Here is a 19,574-nt window from a genome sequence, read left to right as displayed (position 1 = left end):
GGAAAGTGACAGGATATATTTTTATGAAATAAATAGTATAACTTTTCATTCCACTGTCCAATACAAATAGATTTTATCAGTGCTTCATTGATAATTGATAATGAAACTTACAAGTGGCATGTTGTTTTTTTTTTAAATGAGATACATACGTGATTTATATAAAAGATGCATTCAAGTCTTTCTATAGACGCACAATTTACGATTTTGATAGAATTTATTCACACTGTGTACGCAGCGCGATCGCTCGAATTTAATAATTTTTTCTGGCACATTTAAAATAGATAATTATATAATTAATTTTTATGAATGATTAAAATTGATGATTTATTTTAGAAATTCGATCTCTTATCTGATTGCATTAATAAGACTGTTGCACCTTTTCTCATTTATATTAAAGCAAGAATAATCAAAGAACAGCACACGTTACATTTCGTGTTCAGAGATACACTTTAATCGTTATAAAGTGTCATACATGACTAGTTTCTAAATGTATAGTGTGTGTATATAAATATATATATATATACACACACATACACACACGACTACTGAGTAACATGTATACTTTTATGATTTGTCCCTTAATTGTCGTTTTTATATTATACAAATAATTCCTAGATCGTTGTACATTGTTACGTTACCGATCCGCGCTTACACGCAAAATTTACTTACATCTCTTCACGATTGCTGCCTTATACGACTAATTAAAATATATAGATATATTATAAATACTTGTATTTATATATATTTATATTTTCCCCGTTTATATATAGTCTACTTAAATCGAGTTTGTTCAAGCTTTATTACTCATAGACAATCTGCTTGATATTTACAGAGATTAGATACAAAATTATAAACAGTTCTTAGTACAAAATAATTTTATGACTATAACGATCAAGGTTCGATAGCGTAGAATAGACATGGGCAACTCATCGTGGCCGGTGGTCAGTTTTATTATAATTCTCTTTTCTTATTAAAGAACGAACAATTTTGTTAATTTAATCTCGATACTTTCGGATAATTTTTAAGAAGAAAATGTTTTTTTATAAAAAAATATAATGCAAAATATGGCCGAGTCGAGTGATAGAGCCGTGTGTTGCCCATATCTAGATAGAAGATACAACTAGATGAGCTCTTCCCAGTTTTCCCACAATTACCTGTAGATTCCTCGATATTCCAGCTTAGAGGTCAACAATAAGATATATCGAAATCATATTTCTCATGTGCTCGCGTAAACGAAATATTCATACAACGATTGTGTATTAATTTCATTACCACGATTTTTAGCCGTAGCGATATCACTTTGTACGATATATAAGTCATTGTTGTGAAACTGTGAAATAATTTTCATTTCAAAAATTAAACATAATGATCGTATAAAATATACGAATGAAAGATATTAACGATGATATCATGATACGCACAATTAATGTGTCGTTATTAATAGAAATACAATATTTATTTTTGTTCTGAAAACATGATTATCGGATCGTGCAAACTATCTCTCTCTCACATGAATTGGCATATTATTATATTATATTAATAATATAAAAAGCACAATATTTTTTTATCTTTTTTGAGCTAATAGAATTATACAATATATTAAAATTATATTCGACTGAAATAAAAATCAAGGGTGTTTTATGAAGGGATTATGATCATACTTATTATAAAAATAATTATGAAATGCCAATTCCGTTGATTATAGTGTTTCAAGAAAATCGCGATTAGTGCTAAAAATATTTTCTAAAATTCCGAGGCAAGCATGATTGTCGCTCATACGCGTTTAAAAATATATATCGAAGGAATTAGCAGTGTGACATGATAAAGATTTAGGGAGATATCGCTGCAATCAAAGTTGAGCTTATCAAGACGTAAGGCCTTTAAAAAAATAAAATTTTCTATCGATCTAGCGTGAATTTTATAATGCTTGAACAAAATATCCGATTATTACTTGCTTCTGATTTTCTGATATTATACGATTACCTCGGTGATATCATTGACAGAGCTCGAATTGTCTACAAAGGATATAATTAATCATCGTTGGAAAAAGGGCACGCTAGGTAGAAATAAGTTAGTAAGTCTAGATTATAATAGCAAATCTTTACATAGAGAAAGGATTAGGTATACTTTGCTTGCATTTTATTTCATTTTATTCACTTCTTTCTTTATGTCCGACTTGCAGTAAATTATGAAGCAACTGCACGATTAAGAAACTGCTAGATCCTAACATAAAGTCTTGTGATTCTTTACCACTTTTTATAGTTATCTCACATTTCAATCTTAAAAAAAATTAAACAAATATTATATGATCTTTTATTTGAGTTATGATTTATAATAAAAATAAAGATATATTCGAATAATCCTTTCGCTAGCAAGATTTTCGAATTGGTAGGTACAGAGAGATAGGTACGTAGGAATATACTAAATTATCACATGAGTAGACAAGTAAGTTACTCGTTAGCAGTAAGGGGCAACAATATAGCCAAAGGCAGCGTTATGCTTATGTTGGCGAATCTAAACGCAACTACAATTCATTCTCTATTATCATTCTAAAAGTAATGGCAGTCTGCTTCGGACTAAAAGTGTATACCAACAATAGGTATTATTGTTTTCAACTCAGTCACAATCGCGCGGTGCGAAAAATCGATTGGCCAAAGTTTCGCGATGGCACGAAATTATATGTCTGTTGACTCGGCACTTTTATACAAAATTTAAATTATGTACTTAGAATGTTATACAGTTAATGCATAATCGATCAGCTATTACTATTTACCTCTGGCAAGATCAAAAATTGGGATTGCCTATCTCTATTACCTCGTAATCCATACGCGAAATTCGCATTGACCGTGATTTGAATTCTTTCACTCGCCTTAAGACATCTTTCGATCTCGGTGATATAGAAGCAATTCCAGTTACGTTTAAATTCAACGCGTGTATTTTAACTACATATGGCTATGCCTCCGTATTATCTACTCCTTATGCGGTAATACATTTTAATTTATATAAATAGTATTTTAATGATATAACGGTAACATCGCGCCTATTCGCTAAATGTCGCGTAAGTTATAATAATAGTATCCATCTGATATATGCACGGAACTTAAAAGTCGATTAAGAAAATTATCGAAGTCGAGTATGTACGATGGAGATAATGACATGGCGAGTTCATTGTTAACTTTAAAGTTTAAAACGCTCGTTACGGCTACTTTCTATATTCTCTTCGCACTTTTTTTTATTCGATAAGAAAAAACATTTCGATATGTTGAACTCGTCAACTTATTACCTCGCTATGAACATTTTGTCGGAAGCTAAACAATTCTCGTACGTTTTCTCACATTAATATCAAATTGCAAGCGAATGTATAACGCTCTCAGGGACAGTTTCGATTTTTCTGTCTGTTAAATTTTCATTTATCATTCCCGAAAAATGCAATGATAACGTTCCTTACTACGGTACGTCTATCTGTACAATATCCTAATTTTTCATTGATCCCGCCTATCATGTAAAGTTACAATTATGATGTGTCATAGTCACATGATACATAGTCTATAATCGTCTTTTAATGCAGAATAGATAAAATTACCCTTCGTCTACTTGCGTTTACAACTTACGATAATTCGTCTAGTATTATGATATTAACGAATCCCACTCACATACAAATTGTTAACTGCAATTGCAATTAGTAATATCGTTCGAATAAACATGTATTATTGAGAAATCTTTACAGTCATCTCTGGCTGTCTTTCAAGTTATTTAGTATTCTCACGTATGCTACATTTCACACGGATGTGTTCACGAACAAAAAATAGCGTTAGAAAGACGATTAATTTCTTCATGATCGAAGATAACGTTATTAATACTACACGATAATCACTCGTCGTTTCGCGATATGTTTCGTGACGATAAAGAATTTCGTGATGTAAATCACATGTAGAGTAGTCTCACAAATAGATTTAAAATATCTAGGCGATATAATATACGCGTTTAAAGAGAATAAAACGGAAGGATTTATAGACAAAGAGAAAGAGAGGAGAGAGAGAGAGAAGGGTGGGAAGGGAAGAGAGGAAGAAAGAAAGGGAGAAAACAGGTAGCCATACGTTCATAAAACACTCAATGTTTTACGATTAACTTGAACAGGTGTCGTAGCGTTTAATATCGTAGCTGCTATATTGCCGTACGTCGATGTGATTCACATTTTTGCATTAAATCCTTAATCGAAATGATATAATCCCAAAGGAATTCTAATCTTATTCTTCTTAAGTAACGATCCCCTTTCTATTTGCGTAATATTTGTCGCGACTAGTGTAGATACCCACTCGTGCTGAGGAATGTTCACAACTGTATTACAATTACATGGTATTGCTCCTAAATTCTCGACGATTGCGAGACAATGAATTCTCTTCGATGATCTCGCAAAATATCCGTCTCTTCGATAGCAGATCGGAGATTTTCCACAGAACAGCTATCTACGACGGGCAAGCTTTTATTCTGCTCTCTCGTCCGATTGTCGTATTCACAGATTCGTATCCGTCTTTGCCTTTCTTTACATTCGAGAAAGAATTCTACCCTTATTTTGCTACATAAATCGTTGCACAATGCAGTCGCACGAGTACTCGCGTCCGATGTTCATATTCTTGCGACGTCATGTTCTAGATCGATAAGATATGCACTTTTGTTAGTAAGAATTTCACGCAGCGTAAGTCGTAAGCACGCGATAGCTCAAATTATTCGCTTACAACGAATATTCCGATATAGTGAATCCTCGGCTCTCTCTCGCGTTTACTTCTCTTCTATCTATTCTAACTGTATTTTCTGTCCGTTATTACTTCGTGAAAAAAATATGCAAATCGAAATAAAATTGAAGAACGATCGATTTCTGCCATAAAATTCCAAATCCCAATCCCGTTTCGTTGACAGGCAATAAAATTCCATCGTTGTACTTACATTTTCGATGTCGCGATATATATTTGTCTCCTTTCCGTGCTCTCATTTTTTTTATTTCTCCCTTTAGTTGTTCTCACTCACTCGTTGTTCGCTTCCTGCAGCTCTTCGAATGATGACGTTGCCTGTCATTACACGCTCGTCGACCCGTTTCAGAACCGAAGTTGTTCTGATTCGCGGGATGATTATTGAAAATGTCGCGTTTGCTCAAGTTTGGGGCTCAATATCAGGATGTTGGAGCGTATCCAAGATTTTTCCGCTGCAGAAAGAGCGATATTTCACGGAAAGTCGGTCTCTCGTTCTCCTCTCGCCGCCAACATTCGAGCATCAGATCGTAGATGTCCTTGGAGGACGCAGTGGGTCGCGGTAGATAATCGAAGACATTTCTCGAATCTTCCTTGCAATTATCTTCGGAATTAACGTTGTTGCAATCGGCGGCATGATGCAGCTGCCGTAGACTCTGCACCACTTCTTCGTCGGACAAGTGCTCGTAAGGGACGCGTCTGCCGAGGTTCAAAATTTCCCAGAGAGTGACTGCGAAGGCCCATACATCGCTCTTGGTCGTGTACTTTCCCTGAAAATTAAATTAATGCAGTTTACGTTACGCGGTATTTCGATTTACGACGTATCATTTTTCCCACTCTTGATATGCTGTAGAGATAAAATCCTTGAAAGTTGCAACTTACTAGAAATATTGATTCCCAGGCCATCCATCGTACAGGCAACGGCATAGTTCCATCGACTTTGTAGTAATCGCAAGCGTACAGTTCGTTGTCTGTGCCGAAGTCCGAGATTTTGATATGATAAGCCTTACCCACCAAACAATTTCTGCAAACAAAATTATGACGTATAGAGAATGCGAAATATAAATAGTTTTTTAATTATGGACGTAGGAATATATTTATTTCTATTTTATATATTTATATTAATATAATATATTTATATATGTATATTAATATAAATATTAATAAGAAAATATATTTATCAAAATATAAATTTCAATAAAAATATATATTCTTATGTATCTATGGATTTGATCTTTATTTTATTATAACAGAAATCTGCATCTTTTTTACTTCCTATATTTTCATGTTATTCGATCATTTTCGCGAATAGTTAATTTATGTCAAATATTCATAATTGCACGGAGAACAGAATGCTTGGACTTTAAAATAGTTTTGGATGTTTTAGAATATTCCTGGATGCTGAATAGCATTACTCGAATTTGCGCGCATTTGTATTATCAACTAAATTAAATACTTTTCGACTTGTGTCTGTATGAAACGAAAGAGGTGCAGTCAGATTGATTTCTCGTTGGTGTATGCATGGAGCGCATAATGCGCCCGAGTATGCAATCTGCATACGTGTATGCATTCTGTGCATTGTAGTTAACCGGAAGCAAGGATGATTGTCTATATAGTCTGCATATAGCATTTGTAAGTAAACTCTGTAGTATATTGGAGAGATTTTTCCTATATTATTCTAGAAAATCGAGATCAAAATTAAAAAGAGACAAAGTATAGTTTTGTTTAACAATATTTCTCATCAGATATTTAAAATAAAAGCGATATAGCGATACGCAGCTTTCAGGAAACGTTTTAATTTTATTGATAAATTTAAACAATAAAATGGGAAATAATAAAAGTAAATTTATTTTTCTTTTAATTCATGAAATATATATATATATATATATATATATATATATATAAAGTCAATATTTTAATTATAATATTAATAATATTAACCAATCAACGAATCTCTGATAAAGATAGCGATCTACACAGTATGTATAGCTATCCTTTTTTACGAATTGGGTTATTTCCATCCCTGAAAGCTCTCTCCACTATGTTATAGAGCTCAAATACCATTTACTCGCGAATGTGGTCGAGCTACGTTTCCTGTTCAAGCACACATGAATAAGCAATTGTACATGATGCGTACATTAATTTTGTGCATATCGGATTGTCCGTGCAACGATTATCGCAAATCGTTTTCTATAAGAGAAAGATGCATAATGATATAAAAATATTTATTTGACAACAGTCGCGTGTTGAGATAGCGGTCTATTTTAATCTTGTTAATATTATAATACACGAATATAGTTACTTAATCTTATCGCGAACGCGTTTGATATTTCATCCACTCGTCCTTTGAGCGGGTTTCACGAGAGATACGTTCGAGGATCCCCCGAGGAGAACTTAGAGATGGGTAAGCATTCATGCAACTCGGTTCAAAGCTCCAGACATTGACCGGCTCGCTTTAAAGACGAACTAATCTTCGCTATCTGAGAAACGGCCAGCCAAACGTTATCCATGGAGCTAGGGTATAGAATAGATAGAATCAATTAATTTCGTCGATAGAACAAAGCTCCAATTTGGCGGCAGAACCCGGTTAATTAGGGGCGCTTTATCGATCATTGCTATTGGCTACTTCGCCATCGAGCTACTGCGTCGATGGGGTTGACCCCGGGTTCTCCCCATGTTGCAGAGTACGACAGTAATGCAATAAGCCGCGTTCACGCTTCGCATTGAAGCTGTTGCAGTATAAATCAGACGTGATGATCTCCGCTCTATAATCTAGTGGTTAGAACTTTGATCGTTTTCGTTAATTTCAGAAATAATAAATCTATGAAAACACGTATGTGAACGCAAATAATAATTCGTAAACTCATGACGTAACCTATCGCTCGGAAATTCGCGCATTAATTTCAGAATATGTATCCAAGCATTACTATTAGTTCTTTTAATAATTTATTATTTAATAGTAATTAGTAATATATTTATTTATGTATGTCAAATTGAAATTATAATTATAATTTTAAATAGACTTGATGCATTTTCACAGATATTATTTTAAACATTAATAGATAAGGAATATTCTATGCGAGAGTCTCACCTCTGAATTCCTACTCTAACATTAATCATAATTATGAGATTGTGAGATATAAGAATAATTATGACTGTTAGAATGTCTTATTTTTTAATTTTACAATTTAGCTATCTTATTTATCTTGTATTTTACATGTTAAGTAGAAAGAAATTTAAATTTAAAATTACTATTGAAGGATGATATTTATAGTAAGCTCGTTACAAACACGTAAAGAAGAATTACAAAAGATCAGGTCAGAATTGGGCTACAGGAGTATAACGCGAAAGAGCTTTTTACCTTCTGTAATCGAAATCAGAACAAAGACGGGCTTTCTTGTAAGAGAACGGAATGTCTACATTTGCGACGATTTCTTCGGTGGATAAGGAGAGACTCGCTTCTGTCATTGTGCAAGTTGTACAAGTCGAAGTTAAATTCGGAATTGCTTGGGCATTTGACGCAAGGGCTGGCCCTATTGTCGATAGAAACGAGAACATTAAGTGTACTTGCCGATTGACGCGGCTGTATAATGAAGTCGAGATTCCGGCGAAGTATCGACGTTCAAGTTGAATGTTCGGCCAAGTTAGATTGAAAGTTGAATATTGGATATGCTCGTTGCAAAAGAAACAAACGGCTCCGATCGAAGTGGGAAAAAGGGCGAGAGTACGGCGAGGAAGCGTACGGTAAAAGCCATTCCTTGAATTTTTAACCGGTTATTCGAACGCGTAAACTCTCGTCAGCGGAGAATAAAACTCTCGCGTACGATTTTCAGTATCTTCGAGGGCGGATAAGGAGAATCGGAGCGTTTTCTCGAAATTGCGCTCTACATTTAATGTCGGGGTCACCGAAACCGGATGATTGTTACGAGGAAATGTATATAAATGGCGAAAATCAAGTTTAAGTACGATATTTGACACTATTCTTGTCACAAAATGGTTTCGCTATAAGAATGAAAATATTTTTGGATTCTTTTAGCAACATTTTGAATAAAGCTCTTCATTTGCGGGAGAGCGTAACAATCGCGTTAGACTTTAAATTTTTACTTTTATAAATTATCGAAAGATCCTACAACATTGAAATATGTTAAAGTTCTTTGCCAAATTAAATACTATTGGTATTAGAATTGTAAATGCGAAAACAAAATCGCGTAATATTTCAAATGTAAGAATCAATAGTAAAAGAAAAAGATACCCAGGCCCGATATTAAGTACTGTCTACACTTTGAAGAAAACTCGCCCGGCATACATTTGCGATTCAAAATAGGATGAAGGAAATCTCTTTTACCGGAATGTGAAATACCCACATACAGGATGCAGACTTTTTCTTTTTTTGCTCTTTTATATAGACGTACGTTTATTCGTAGTATTTACCCCCGTTATATTCACAGAGTCTTCGCCATTAACAAAATAACCTCATCAGCATTTACTGATGGAATCGTTCTACAGCGAATCGCGAGATTTTACTCTTTTGTACGCGTTTAGTATCATATCCTATCTTTATATCTCTTCCGGTTGGACAAAACGCTCTTGTACGAGTACGCGAATCCACTATCCTTTCCATCTTTTAAAGCATTACACACAGTTATCAATCTTTTCATTCGTTCGTATTCCTTTTCCATCCGAGCCAATTGAATTGCATTACCGTTTGATCAGCAATCGATCCCTTCCTTCTTTTACACTTGGCACGGTTCCCCGACAATGACTCTATAGCTATACACCGCGGATTCAGGAATGAAATAAGAAGCCGCGATGGGGATTGGTAGTTTGTCTCGGGCGAGGAAGATTCTCGTTCTCCGATTCTGTTTAAACTCCGCAGTTTAAAATTCTCCTTTGGTGAGAGAGTTCAATTTAAATGAATAAAAATATTTCGGGTTCTCTCGCTCTCTTTCACATTTATCGCGACAGATAAATCGCGCGCAGAGATCGCCCCGATAGAAAAGGCAGAAATGCATTTCGAAAGTATCGCGTACGCGCCATTGATATCCGCAATGTCCATTTCTCTTTTGACGCCGCCAGTCACGAAGAATTTATGCCCCATGGTGGAATTCCCATACGGTCGCGTATTTCACTGAATATCGTCGGTTCGTCACGCTGACGTGTGCCATCAAAGTGGAAGTTCAGCGGTGCCATTAAATTCTGATTAAATTTTGATTAAATCCTCTGGAGTCTGTACCAAAAGGTATCGATCTATTTGCAACGCGATCGGATCGTATCGCGCTTTTTTTCCTCACAAAAGCACAGACAGAGATAACGCGTCGCGGTTTCGATGCGAGTGCCGCTAAAATTTTATAAAGCCTCATATGTAGCTTGTTAAAAAATTAACTAAAAGATTATGGCCGCCGCAAATCGCACAAGCATGGACATTCCATTCTCTCGCGAAAATATTTTGAAATTAAAATTTGTAAACGCTACGTATTAGCATTATGTCGTAAAAAAATAGCATTAATTAGATATCTCATTTCCAGTATTACATATTAAAATTTATAACTATAAAATAATGATTGAATTTTATCTATATTTTAATATAGATAATCTCTATATCTAAATTAGTACTTATTGATTTAATTGTATGTGACGGAGAAGCATGTATGAGAGATAAAGAGAGACAGAAATGACACAGAAGTAGTTCTATCGATACTTCTGGAGCTATTTTTGCAATCGAACGAGTCAAACCGTGTTTTTAAGATGCTGACAGGTTGATATCACCATAGAAGTTTCGCGCAAAAAGTCCGTTTCGAACTTTCGTTTTACTATTAATATTTATGAACAAGAATTTGAGAGACACTGTCCAGTCCGAAACTAGGTCCCACGTGCTATGAGAACTCGGCGGTTTGCGTGAGTGTGTGCGAAAGGTATACATATATGCACATATGTGCATCTAAACGTCCTATCGATTCGGCGAGATGGCCATTGCATTTCAATAACAGCCATGTAGATGGACTTCGTTCTATATACAGGTTGTACTTCGTATTCGTCGATTGGCGGTCATCGTAGTATTGTTCACTGTATATTGTATACGTTTATGTGGTTTGAGGATCATTATGAAGGTTTATCGCGAGTACGAGCAATATTAAAATTTACAACTTAAGTGTGCAACTTATCCGAGAGAAAGCATATAGAGTTTAATATACATGGTTAGGGAAATGCCTATAACAGAAGATTTTAAGAAATGTGTGCAATTTTAAATATAGATTTTCAAACCATGATATTTTATGATTGATGAATGCATACATTTTGAGTATAAATACATTTTTTCGTAGTATTTTTATTTATTTTATAAATGTTTGCATACCTTTAATCGATGAAAAATTCAAGGAGAAAAAATATCTTACTCGGCAACTTCTACAAGGCATTCGAATTTTATTATCGGCGCAAAGCGTTTTTAGTTCTTTAAAGATCGCGTTTTTAGCGAAAAACGCATCTTGATTAAAAGATATTAAAAATGTGTGCACTTGGGTAAAAAGTATGACGTATTCTTTTCTCAATAATTTCCAATTTAAATATGATATCGAAATAACGCGGGAGAGAAAAGTTTCTGATGCGAGAAAGAAAAATCGACCGTGAGAATATAACAAATTTTCGATCATGTTGACCATTATGACGAATTGTGAGAAGTTTTTGCCAAGAAAAACGAAATTATTCCGTGCGAGTGGTTTGCAAGGGACACAATGCTAAAATCTGATCCAGATAGTCACGACGATTGAATGCGCGATTGGGTGAAAAAAAATGCGGTTAAAAAAAGCGCCGACATTTTCCGTCGTCGATGCACTAATGACCATACCAGCATTCACTCACGAAAATAACTAGCCGCTTGCTCTTCTCGCTGTATTCCTCGCGACGATTCGCTAACAAATCGTTGATTTCCCATGCGGTTCTCGGCTCGGTTTGTTTTGGGGCTTATGGAAATGCACCGTACGGGGAGGGAGAGAGAATGGTATAATTCAATTTCATTCTGAGAGTGTAACAGGGAGAATCGATATCGGTGTCCCGTTTTAACCGGGTGCATCGAGCGTAGTAAAATCCTCCCTCTTCGTACGTACATGTCCCCGAGCACGATCACCTGCATCCGCGAGAACATCTCTGCCAATTATTAGACTGTGCCAATTAAAGCAGACGGCATAGTCTCTCGAATCGGATGAAAGGCGCGTCTGTCGAAAGATGATTTTTCGACGATTTAAAGTCTGATAGAGCGAACAACGCGCCGATGTTTTGTTAATCGATGAAGCGAAAAGCGAGACGGGGAAAACACATTCAACGGATGAGTGAGTTTACGTTCGGCAAATAAATCAAGAGCCGCAGCGAATCCATTTATCCTTTCCGCAATAACGTAAAAAAACATACCGCGACGTTTACGCCGCGACGTTTACCTCTTTCGTGAGTGGTCTCGCGACCGACTTTTGAAATTACTTTTCAATAAATCGAGCGGTGCGGAATTGCGTTTTTCAACCTGTTTCCGCGGCGGAGGATTATCCCCGTGAATTATAACTCCCTTTGCGTATTGTTGCGAAAGCTTTGTAATTTTCTTCGCGTCGACGAAGAAGATTCCCTTGTTTGTACTCTTACATCTGCTTGACATACGCATCGAAGCGAAAAGAACTTTTGTATTCACTTCAGTAAATCTCTGATGCACTCTTTATTCTTATCCAATCAAAGAGTTATTTGCAGAATCGTTGCGGAATTCTTAAAAATATATATTACTGTTATATGAAATAAATAAAATGTATATAATATATAAAATTATTTTGACTTTCGAGATATATTTATTACAGAGAAATTTATAGTAAGAATATATATATTTAGCTAAATTTACTTCCCTATAAATTGAAATTGCTTAATGTATAAATCGCGTACTTCTATATAGAAACTTGGAATGAGAGTTATAGAATGTTTAGATGCAGAGTGTGAATACCGGTCGAGGATGATAAAGACGCGTTCGTAGAGTGTAAGTTTATTCTCGGGAGATGAAAGCAAATCCGCGGGGGAGAGATTCATTTCGACAAAGTCCCGTTGTACTCACCTAGTAGCCAGATCCCGATGAACGAAGTTTAGGTTCTCCAGATACCGCATTCCCGACGCGATCTGCGCCGCCATGTAGATGAGACAGTTGAAACTGAAACGACGACAAAGTGGCGTGAGTTTCCTACGGCAAAGTTAAGGTATTCGCACTTGTGAATCCTCTCTCGACCACCACCGCCTCGGAGAGATTCCTCTCTTCCGAGGTGTAGGTCGACGAGAAACTAGGGACTGTGCGTCGTTCACGATTAATAAACGCGTCAAACTCGCGCTGGGGAAACTTATTGCGTGTTAACTCTAGCGACGGTTCGTCGGAAATTAAATCGAGCCCTGGTTCGTTAGAGACGATTGCGACACTTCAGGAACTGCGATCTCGAATACTTTAAACAATATGGTTACAATAACGTATTATGTAGGTAATATATTATCTACATAATGTGGCACTAACACTACGAAAGACTGTCGATTGATAGCAGATCATACAATGAACTTTATTCTTTTTGAATTAGTAATTAATCTTTTGTAAGGCAATCGCGATTGCCAAAGTATGATGTTATTTGCTCGTCTTTAAATAATTTTGATATTTCAAAAAATTATTTTTGAATTTTGCAATGTATTTGACATTAATTTTTTAATGTTTTTTAAACATAAATATCAAATATCTTATCGTAAATATCTTAAGATTATTGAAAATATCTGACATTAAATATCTTTATCTTTAATGAGACTTCGACGAATATATTTAAAATTAAAGTTGATTATTTAACATGATTATTTAATATGTTAAAGACAGTGCGCGAAAGTTAGTGCCATTTGATGTAATTGAAAGTTAATGTAAATTGAAAGTTATAATCCTTATTATTGTTCTGGTAATTAGGGTAATTAAATGTGAATTCGTGAATTTTTCAAGTGTTTTGACATGAGATTACGAACAGATTAATCGCCGCGACATAAATAATAATTAACCGCGTTCAGAGGAACTTCTCATGTAATGTTCGAAAATCTTTATATTTTGCATTAACTAAATATATTGCCTGTTTCGATAAAGCGATATTGCTTTCAAACAGTATATTAATACAGTTATATGTGCTCGGGTGACCTCCCGCCAATTTTATTTGCGGAAGGTACTCCAATTTGATATTTTTTTGAAAATATTGTATTGTTTTTATTTGAGAACATTCAATTTCTACGGCGGCAGTTACATGAAACATCCTGCACGCGTGCCATTTTTTCAAAAAATGACAGCGGATGTTTTAATAAACACTGCTCTTTTGTTATATCAATGAAATAACAAGTCAGCAGAAAAATAATTGAAAGCAAGATAGATACATACACTATATACATATTGTATCGTATTGCAGTACGAGATAAAAGAGAACATTTAATAATTTTTAATAACTTAAAAATTTTTGTAATTTGCAAATTTTGTAATTCGCTTCAAATAAAAACGTTAATGTTAAATAAAAAAATATCAAATTGAAAATAAACTAATTTTGAATTAATAATTGCGGAAATTGGCTGGCGCTAGCTGAAAGAGATTGTTCTCGACCTTCCTTCCATAACGATTAATGTCAGATTATGTCACTAGAAACTTACCTAAGTGTCTTCACGCCAATCGGCATGGAATGTGCGTCCTCGGCAGTGATGTGTGTCTTGAGAAACTGACAAAGATCCCCGTGTTCCAAATATTCCATCACCACACAGTATGGTTCTTCACGGTAACAGGCACCCAAAACCCGAGCAATATTGCGATCTTCTAGAGCAGCTAGAATCCTCACATCTCTTTGGAAATCCAATCTGTTGGGAACAAACCAGTTTCCGTCAGTTATTGCAGTAAATTATCACTATAATCATTAATCGAGATTCTCTTTTTCTCTCCAAGTATTTTATGAAATTTGAGGAAAAAGTTTGACGAATAAAATTGTATTTTTCATTTGTGTTTATCTTTACATCATTTAACTTCAACAATTATTACATATACATAATATTTCAAATACATCAAAGTTAATTAATTTTTAAAAATATGCAAGTGCAGAATATATATATTTATTCCGCACTTGTATATTTGTAAAATCTATTAAATTTGATGCGCATTGCAATTTTTTAAAATATATAATATTGCATATTTAAATTATATAAATATGCAATGTTATATATAATTTAATTTATTGCACATTTTCAAGAATAAATTATATACATGTCGGGAAAGGGAGGAGACAAGAGGAAATAAATTCGATATCCTATCGTTCTAAAGTCACCGGCGAACGTCTTATAGTAACGTTTCTCGTATCGCGTGACGCGCTTTCTGCATTGCAGGTCCAGACGCTCGTTCAGCGTTAACGATCGCGGTCGCTGTCCAATTCGTTGGATCGCGACGTTATTTCCGGATAAAAGAAGCGTTTTCCAGAGCGCGAGCACATATGCACGTAGGTCGACGCCGCGCGTTATACCTATACCACGCAGCATCGTTACTCCGGGTTTACTTACGATCGACTTGGTAATGGCACTCTCGCGTGATAGCTTAATGCGGCCGTTAACAAAACTACGGCGCCCCTGCACGTATCGATTCCCCATAAACTGCGAATCCCCCGGTCGGGCTGGCGCGAGCGATTGTCACGCGGCGTCTCGCGCCAAACTCGGGCGTGGGCGGAAGGTACGGTTCCCCATGTCGTAGGTTGACCACTATATGCAAAATAGCCCCGTTTGCCGCGGACTCTAAGCCGAGTTAATGACGTCGCATTAGCCGAAAGTTCGCGGTACAATTTCCTGTCCCTTGCACTGGCCGGTCTCCGCAGGACCGCTTCCGATTCGGCAACGGCTATGTGTTCACGGCACCGCAAATGCGTATCCGACGCGATACGGGATCGCCAGTTTCAGTATCAATTTTGACTTCCCGCGACGAAATATTTTTATAGAGTATTATAATAATTTAATATAATAATTCAATTATTATTATAATATAATTTAGTAATTATTTATATTTCATTTTTATTTTTATAATAATTTAATGAAGAGTATCCTTTTCAATAGCTTCGACACAATGATTTTTAGCAAAAATGTCATACTACACATAATACGCGAATAACAAATATGTATACGTGTAAAAAATTATAGAGCTGTTTTCGGCGTTAGATCTAAATGCTGCCAATATTTCATGAAAGATGACGAAATTTTATTATCGCAATTTTGACTCTGTAAAGGTGGTCCGTCGTCTCGAATGAATGCAGCGACCCGGTGCAGCGTTGAACCGACACGTTATTTTTAATAGAGTGTCAGCGCGGGTCGCGCGATACCGGGAGCATGACGCATAAAACATTTCTTATCTGTCGTTGGCACGACCTTCTCACGGCTCGCACGAGCGAGCATTTCTCGTTGTACTCTTCTCATTTATAATCACAGGGATCTTTCACAACCGCGATCTGCTTCGACAAGCAGACAATGCAAACCATCGCGTAAATAGATAAGATGTGACAACAAATTGATCTTAAATACGGCTGGCACGTAAAAAAATTTATGTCAAAAGAGAATAAAATTCAAGTAACAAATATCTGATGTGTTCTTTGTCTTTTGCGTAAAAAAAGTGTAGACTTGACATTTACACAGTTGTTCGCGTTTCAACGCGGAGGGCGAGAACGTGCGGAGTCATGAAACACTATAAGTCATCCGCGATAGGGAACTTGTTGCGTGAGCGGACGTCGGGAATTCGCAAGAATCGTTCGTTCGAGATAAAATATGACGAATTTCGGAGACTACGTTTCGTCACGCCGATATAAGATTAAGGGGACTAGAGGGAATATTTTTGTCCGTGCGATTTGTTTAGTCACTTGAAAATCTCGAGATCAAATTTTTAATAGAAATGTCAAAGTATCAGAGAAGATCTTGCACGAATTCCGTATATTTTCGTAAAGATTGATTGACTGAAGGCTGATTACGTAAAAATTCTGATCTTTTCAAAGCTCACAGAATATAAAGGATATATTTAGAAGTATTAATAATAAAAATAATGTAATTACTTTTCGTAAAATGCATATATGCTATAAATGTCGCGACGCAAATAAATGCATTCGCTAAATCAGCCAAATCGTTCGCCATTCCCGATCACATCGCGGACGTCCGACAGATTGGTCCGTGGAGCCGAAGAAATTTCTCTTTGACCGGACTTTGTCGAACGCGAACGAGGATTCCGAATGGACACGGCATCCGATGGTTGTCGATTTTCGTCGTTGCTCGTCGGGAGAGGGAGCTTTGTCATCTCTATACTACGAAGTCCGCCCGCATGTCGGCCCGGAGTCCGCGATACCCTATCTCCCGGTCATTGTATGCAAATCCGTTTCATTCGCGGAATCGAACTAGCCTTTTTCTGATGTCCGACGCGATAATCGCGAGAACGATCGTCCGAGAATGGCGTGTTTCGCCGCCGCGGGGCTTCTTCGGCCCGATGCGTTTGCCGAAAAAATACGGAGTGACCGCTCGTTCTCCAGCTTAAAACTTTTGATGTATCGCGCGTCCCAGGAGTAGAGGAGTCCCTTGCGAGCGTGCAATTTAATTTATCGCTTCCCTTCCTTTTCGATCGCAGCATTTTTCCATTGCATTTATATTACACACGCGCGCGAGTCCCGGGTTTTATGAAAATATATTTTCCGTTAGCATATTGTGCGTTTTTCAATCAATGCATATGCAATCAGATGTGCAGCATCGTAAGACGCTTTTCTAAACGCGCTCGGAATAAATTCGAAGAACGCGGTTAATGCATAAGAAATCTGTAGGATCTTCGAACATGCATCTTGATTTATTGAGCTTTGCGATCAATTTGTCTCTCCCGATGCGCTCTGAAAATCGCACCTTATTCTTCTTCATCGTTTAGATCGGCTATCGATTCTGTTCCGGTTACGAAGGCAAGGTAACTCACGATTTCTCTTTCGGTCGATATAAGAATGGACGTTGCATAAAATCGTAACCGCGCGTAGAAAACATATCTCTCTCTCTCTCTCTCTCTTTTTCTATGTGGCTCTAAAAGGTTTATCATCGTGTATACGAAGGAAACGGGTTAGAGAGAGGAAAGCATACACGCTCAATCGAGCGTCGCTATAACGAAACGGAATGTAAATTGCGGCTTCCATACAGACATGTATATACTCACTTTTCCTTCTCGCTGGCTTCCGGCAGTAAAAACTTGACGGCGACGAGTCGCTTGCCGAGGGTAGTCGTCGTTCCGTATTCCGGAATCCCTTCAGCTTCCGCCACGTATACCTTTATGGGCATAATTTGTTTGAATTGCGTTATGTATATGCATAGAAATGACCAGGATAAATTTGGGAAATTCGGCCGAAATTCTGTAATTTTCTGTGATTTTGACGAATCTCATCGTTGTACGTGACTTTGCATAAGTCAAGCTTTTTATTAACTCCGTTCATTGTTAATATCCGTATGTCGTCCGATTATATACCAGTAATAATAATAACTTTGCGCACGAAAGTGCAGTGATACATATACACTTTCATCTAGCTTTCCAATTATACGAAGCACAGACTTGGGGAATCTTTTTCAACATTAAAGATAATTGCATAACACTTGCAGAAAATTGCACAGATGAACATTTAAGAAGAGATATTTAATATTCTTCTCCGTAGCCTCTGAATTCTTTAACATATTATTTTTAAAGAGATTTAGGATAGGATTTTTTGATACAAAAAAATTTAAATAAACGCAAGCTAATTGATTGATATTTAATATTCTTCTCTGCAACCTCTAAATTTTTTACTTTTAAAGAGATTTAGAGTAGAATTTTTTGATACAAAAACATTCAAGTGAATACAAGCTAATTGATTGACTTTCACTCTTATTATAATTTTAAGAAAACAATTTTGAACAATGTTTTACCTCAGTATGATAGAAAATAAAATGTATTTCTTTCATCGAATAATAATACGCGAAAATGCAGATTCCAGTGATACTACCGTAGCTTTCGAGAGGCAACTAAGAATAATAATCGATCATCGTATGCACATTGCGTAATGCACCACGACCGCTGTATATCCTTCCGCGATATTGCGCGTAAGAGATTCGACGATTTCCCACCGGACGAAGACAATTGATTTCGTATGTAGACCGAGTCGCGAGAGATCGACGTGTCCGATCTCGCGTGAAGTTCGCACAACCGCGCGTGCATGCGGATGCATTCGGTCCCGCGGATTTCTGACGCGGCAACTGGTGAACTGCGCGAAACGAAGCGAGTGTTTCGACGATCCTCCTCGCCGGGTCGTCATTAACGACGCGTCGTTCGGTACCGAGAGAAAGAGAGGGAGGGCGGGAAACAAAGGGGAATTATTAGCCCCTGTAACGCATTCTAAACTGATTATCCTCGACGACCCCTGACGCGACGAGGCGTCATTGTGTCGACGAAGAATAACGCGTTCCAGGCACTTCGTTAATGGACGTATTGTTACGCATCCGGCGCACGTTGAATCGCCCGGATGGCCAACAAACGGATTGATTTCGCGATCGTCCTCCCCGACGGAGGAGGCAACGACACGTTGCATCGCGAATTTACAGGAAATAGTTCGAACTTGTTTCCACTCGCGTAAGCGCAATCGCGGCGATGTTGATAAATTGTTCAAACAGTATAACAAATGTTTCTATTTTACAATTTATTATCATGTATCTCAAAGCGAGAGATAGACAAAATGCTGTTTATATAAGTGATAAATTGACGTTTTTTTCTGTCTAAATAATTCTCACAAAGCAATTCAGAGAATA

General features: G+C 36.6%; 2 protein-coding genes across 2 annotated transcripts in view; one reads left to right on the top strand and one right to left on the bottom strand.

Annotated features, from left to right (window-relative positions):
* Nucleotides 1–19,574, top strand: part of LOC114941715 (uncharacterized) — a 236,864-nt gene that overhangs the window by 1,896 nt on the left and 215,394 nt on the right. The window lies entirely within an intron of this gene.
* LOC114941713 (discoidin domain-containing receptor 2) overlaps nt 68–19,574 on the bottom strand; it is a 150,875-nt gene continuing 131,368 nt past the window's right edge. Inside the window, exons 12-16 of the mRNA XM_029316803.2 lie at nt 17,959–18,068; nt 14,415–14,615; nt 12,823–12,915; nt 5,628–5,769; nt 68–5,515 (exon numbers count right to left, since the gene is read on the bottom strand). Coding sequence (XP_029172636.1) covers nt 5,168–5,515; nt 5,628–5,769; nt 12,823–12,915; nt 14,415–14,615; nt 17,959–18,068 — 894 coding nt within the window. The 3' untranslated portion in view covers nt 68–5,167. The remainder of the gene's footprint in view (nt 5,516–5,627; nt 5,770–12,822; nt 12,916–14,414; nt 14,616–17,958; nt 18,069–19,574) is intronic.

The sequence above is a fragment of the Nylanderia fulva genome, unplaced genomic scaffold (assembly GCF_048542155.1).
Source record: "Nylanderia fulva isolate GAGA-0341 unplaced genomic scaffold, ASM4854215v1 Scaffold5, whole genome shotgun sequence".
Classification (NCBI taxonomy): Eukaryota; Metazoa; Arthropoda; class Insecta; order Hymenoptera; family Formicidae; genus Nylanderia; species Nylanderia fulva.
Note: the sequence above shows the minus strand (reverse complement) of the source record. Positions and strands in the feature narration are given on the sequence as shown.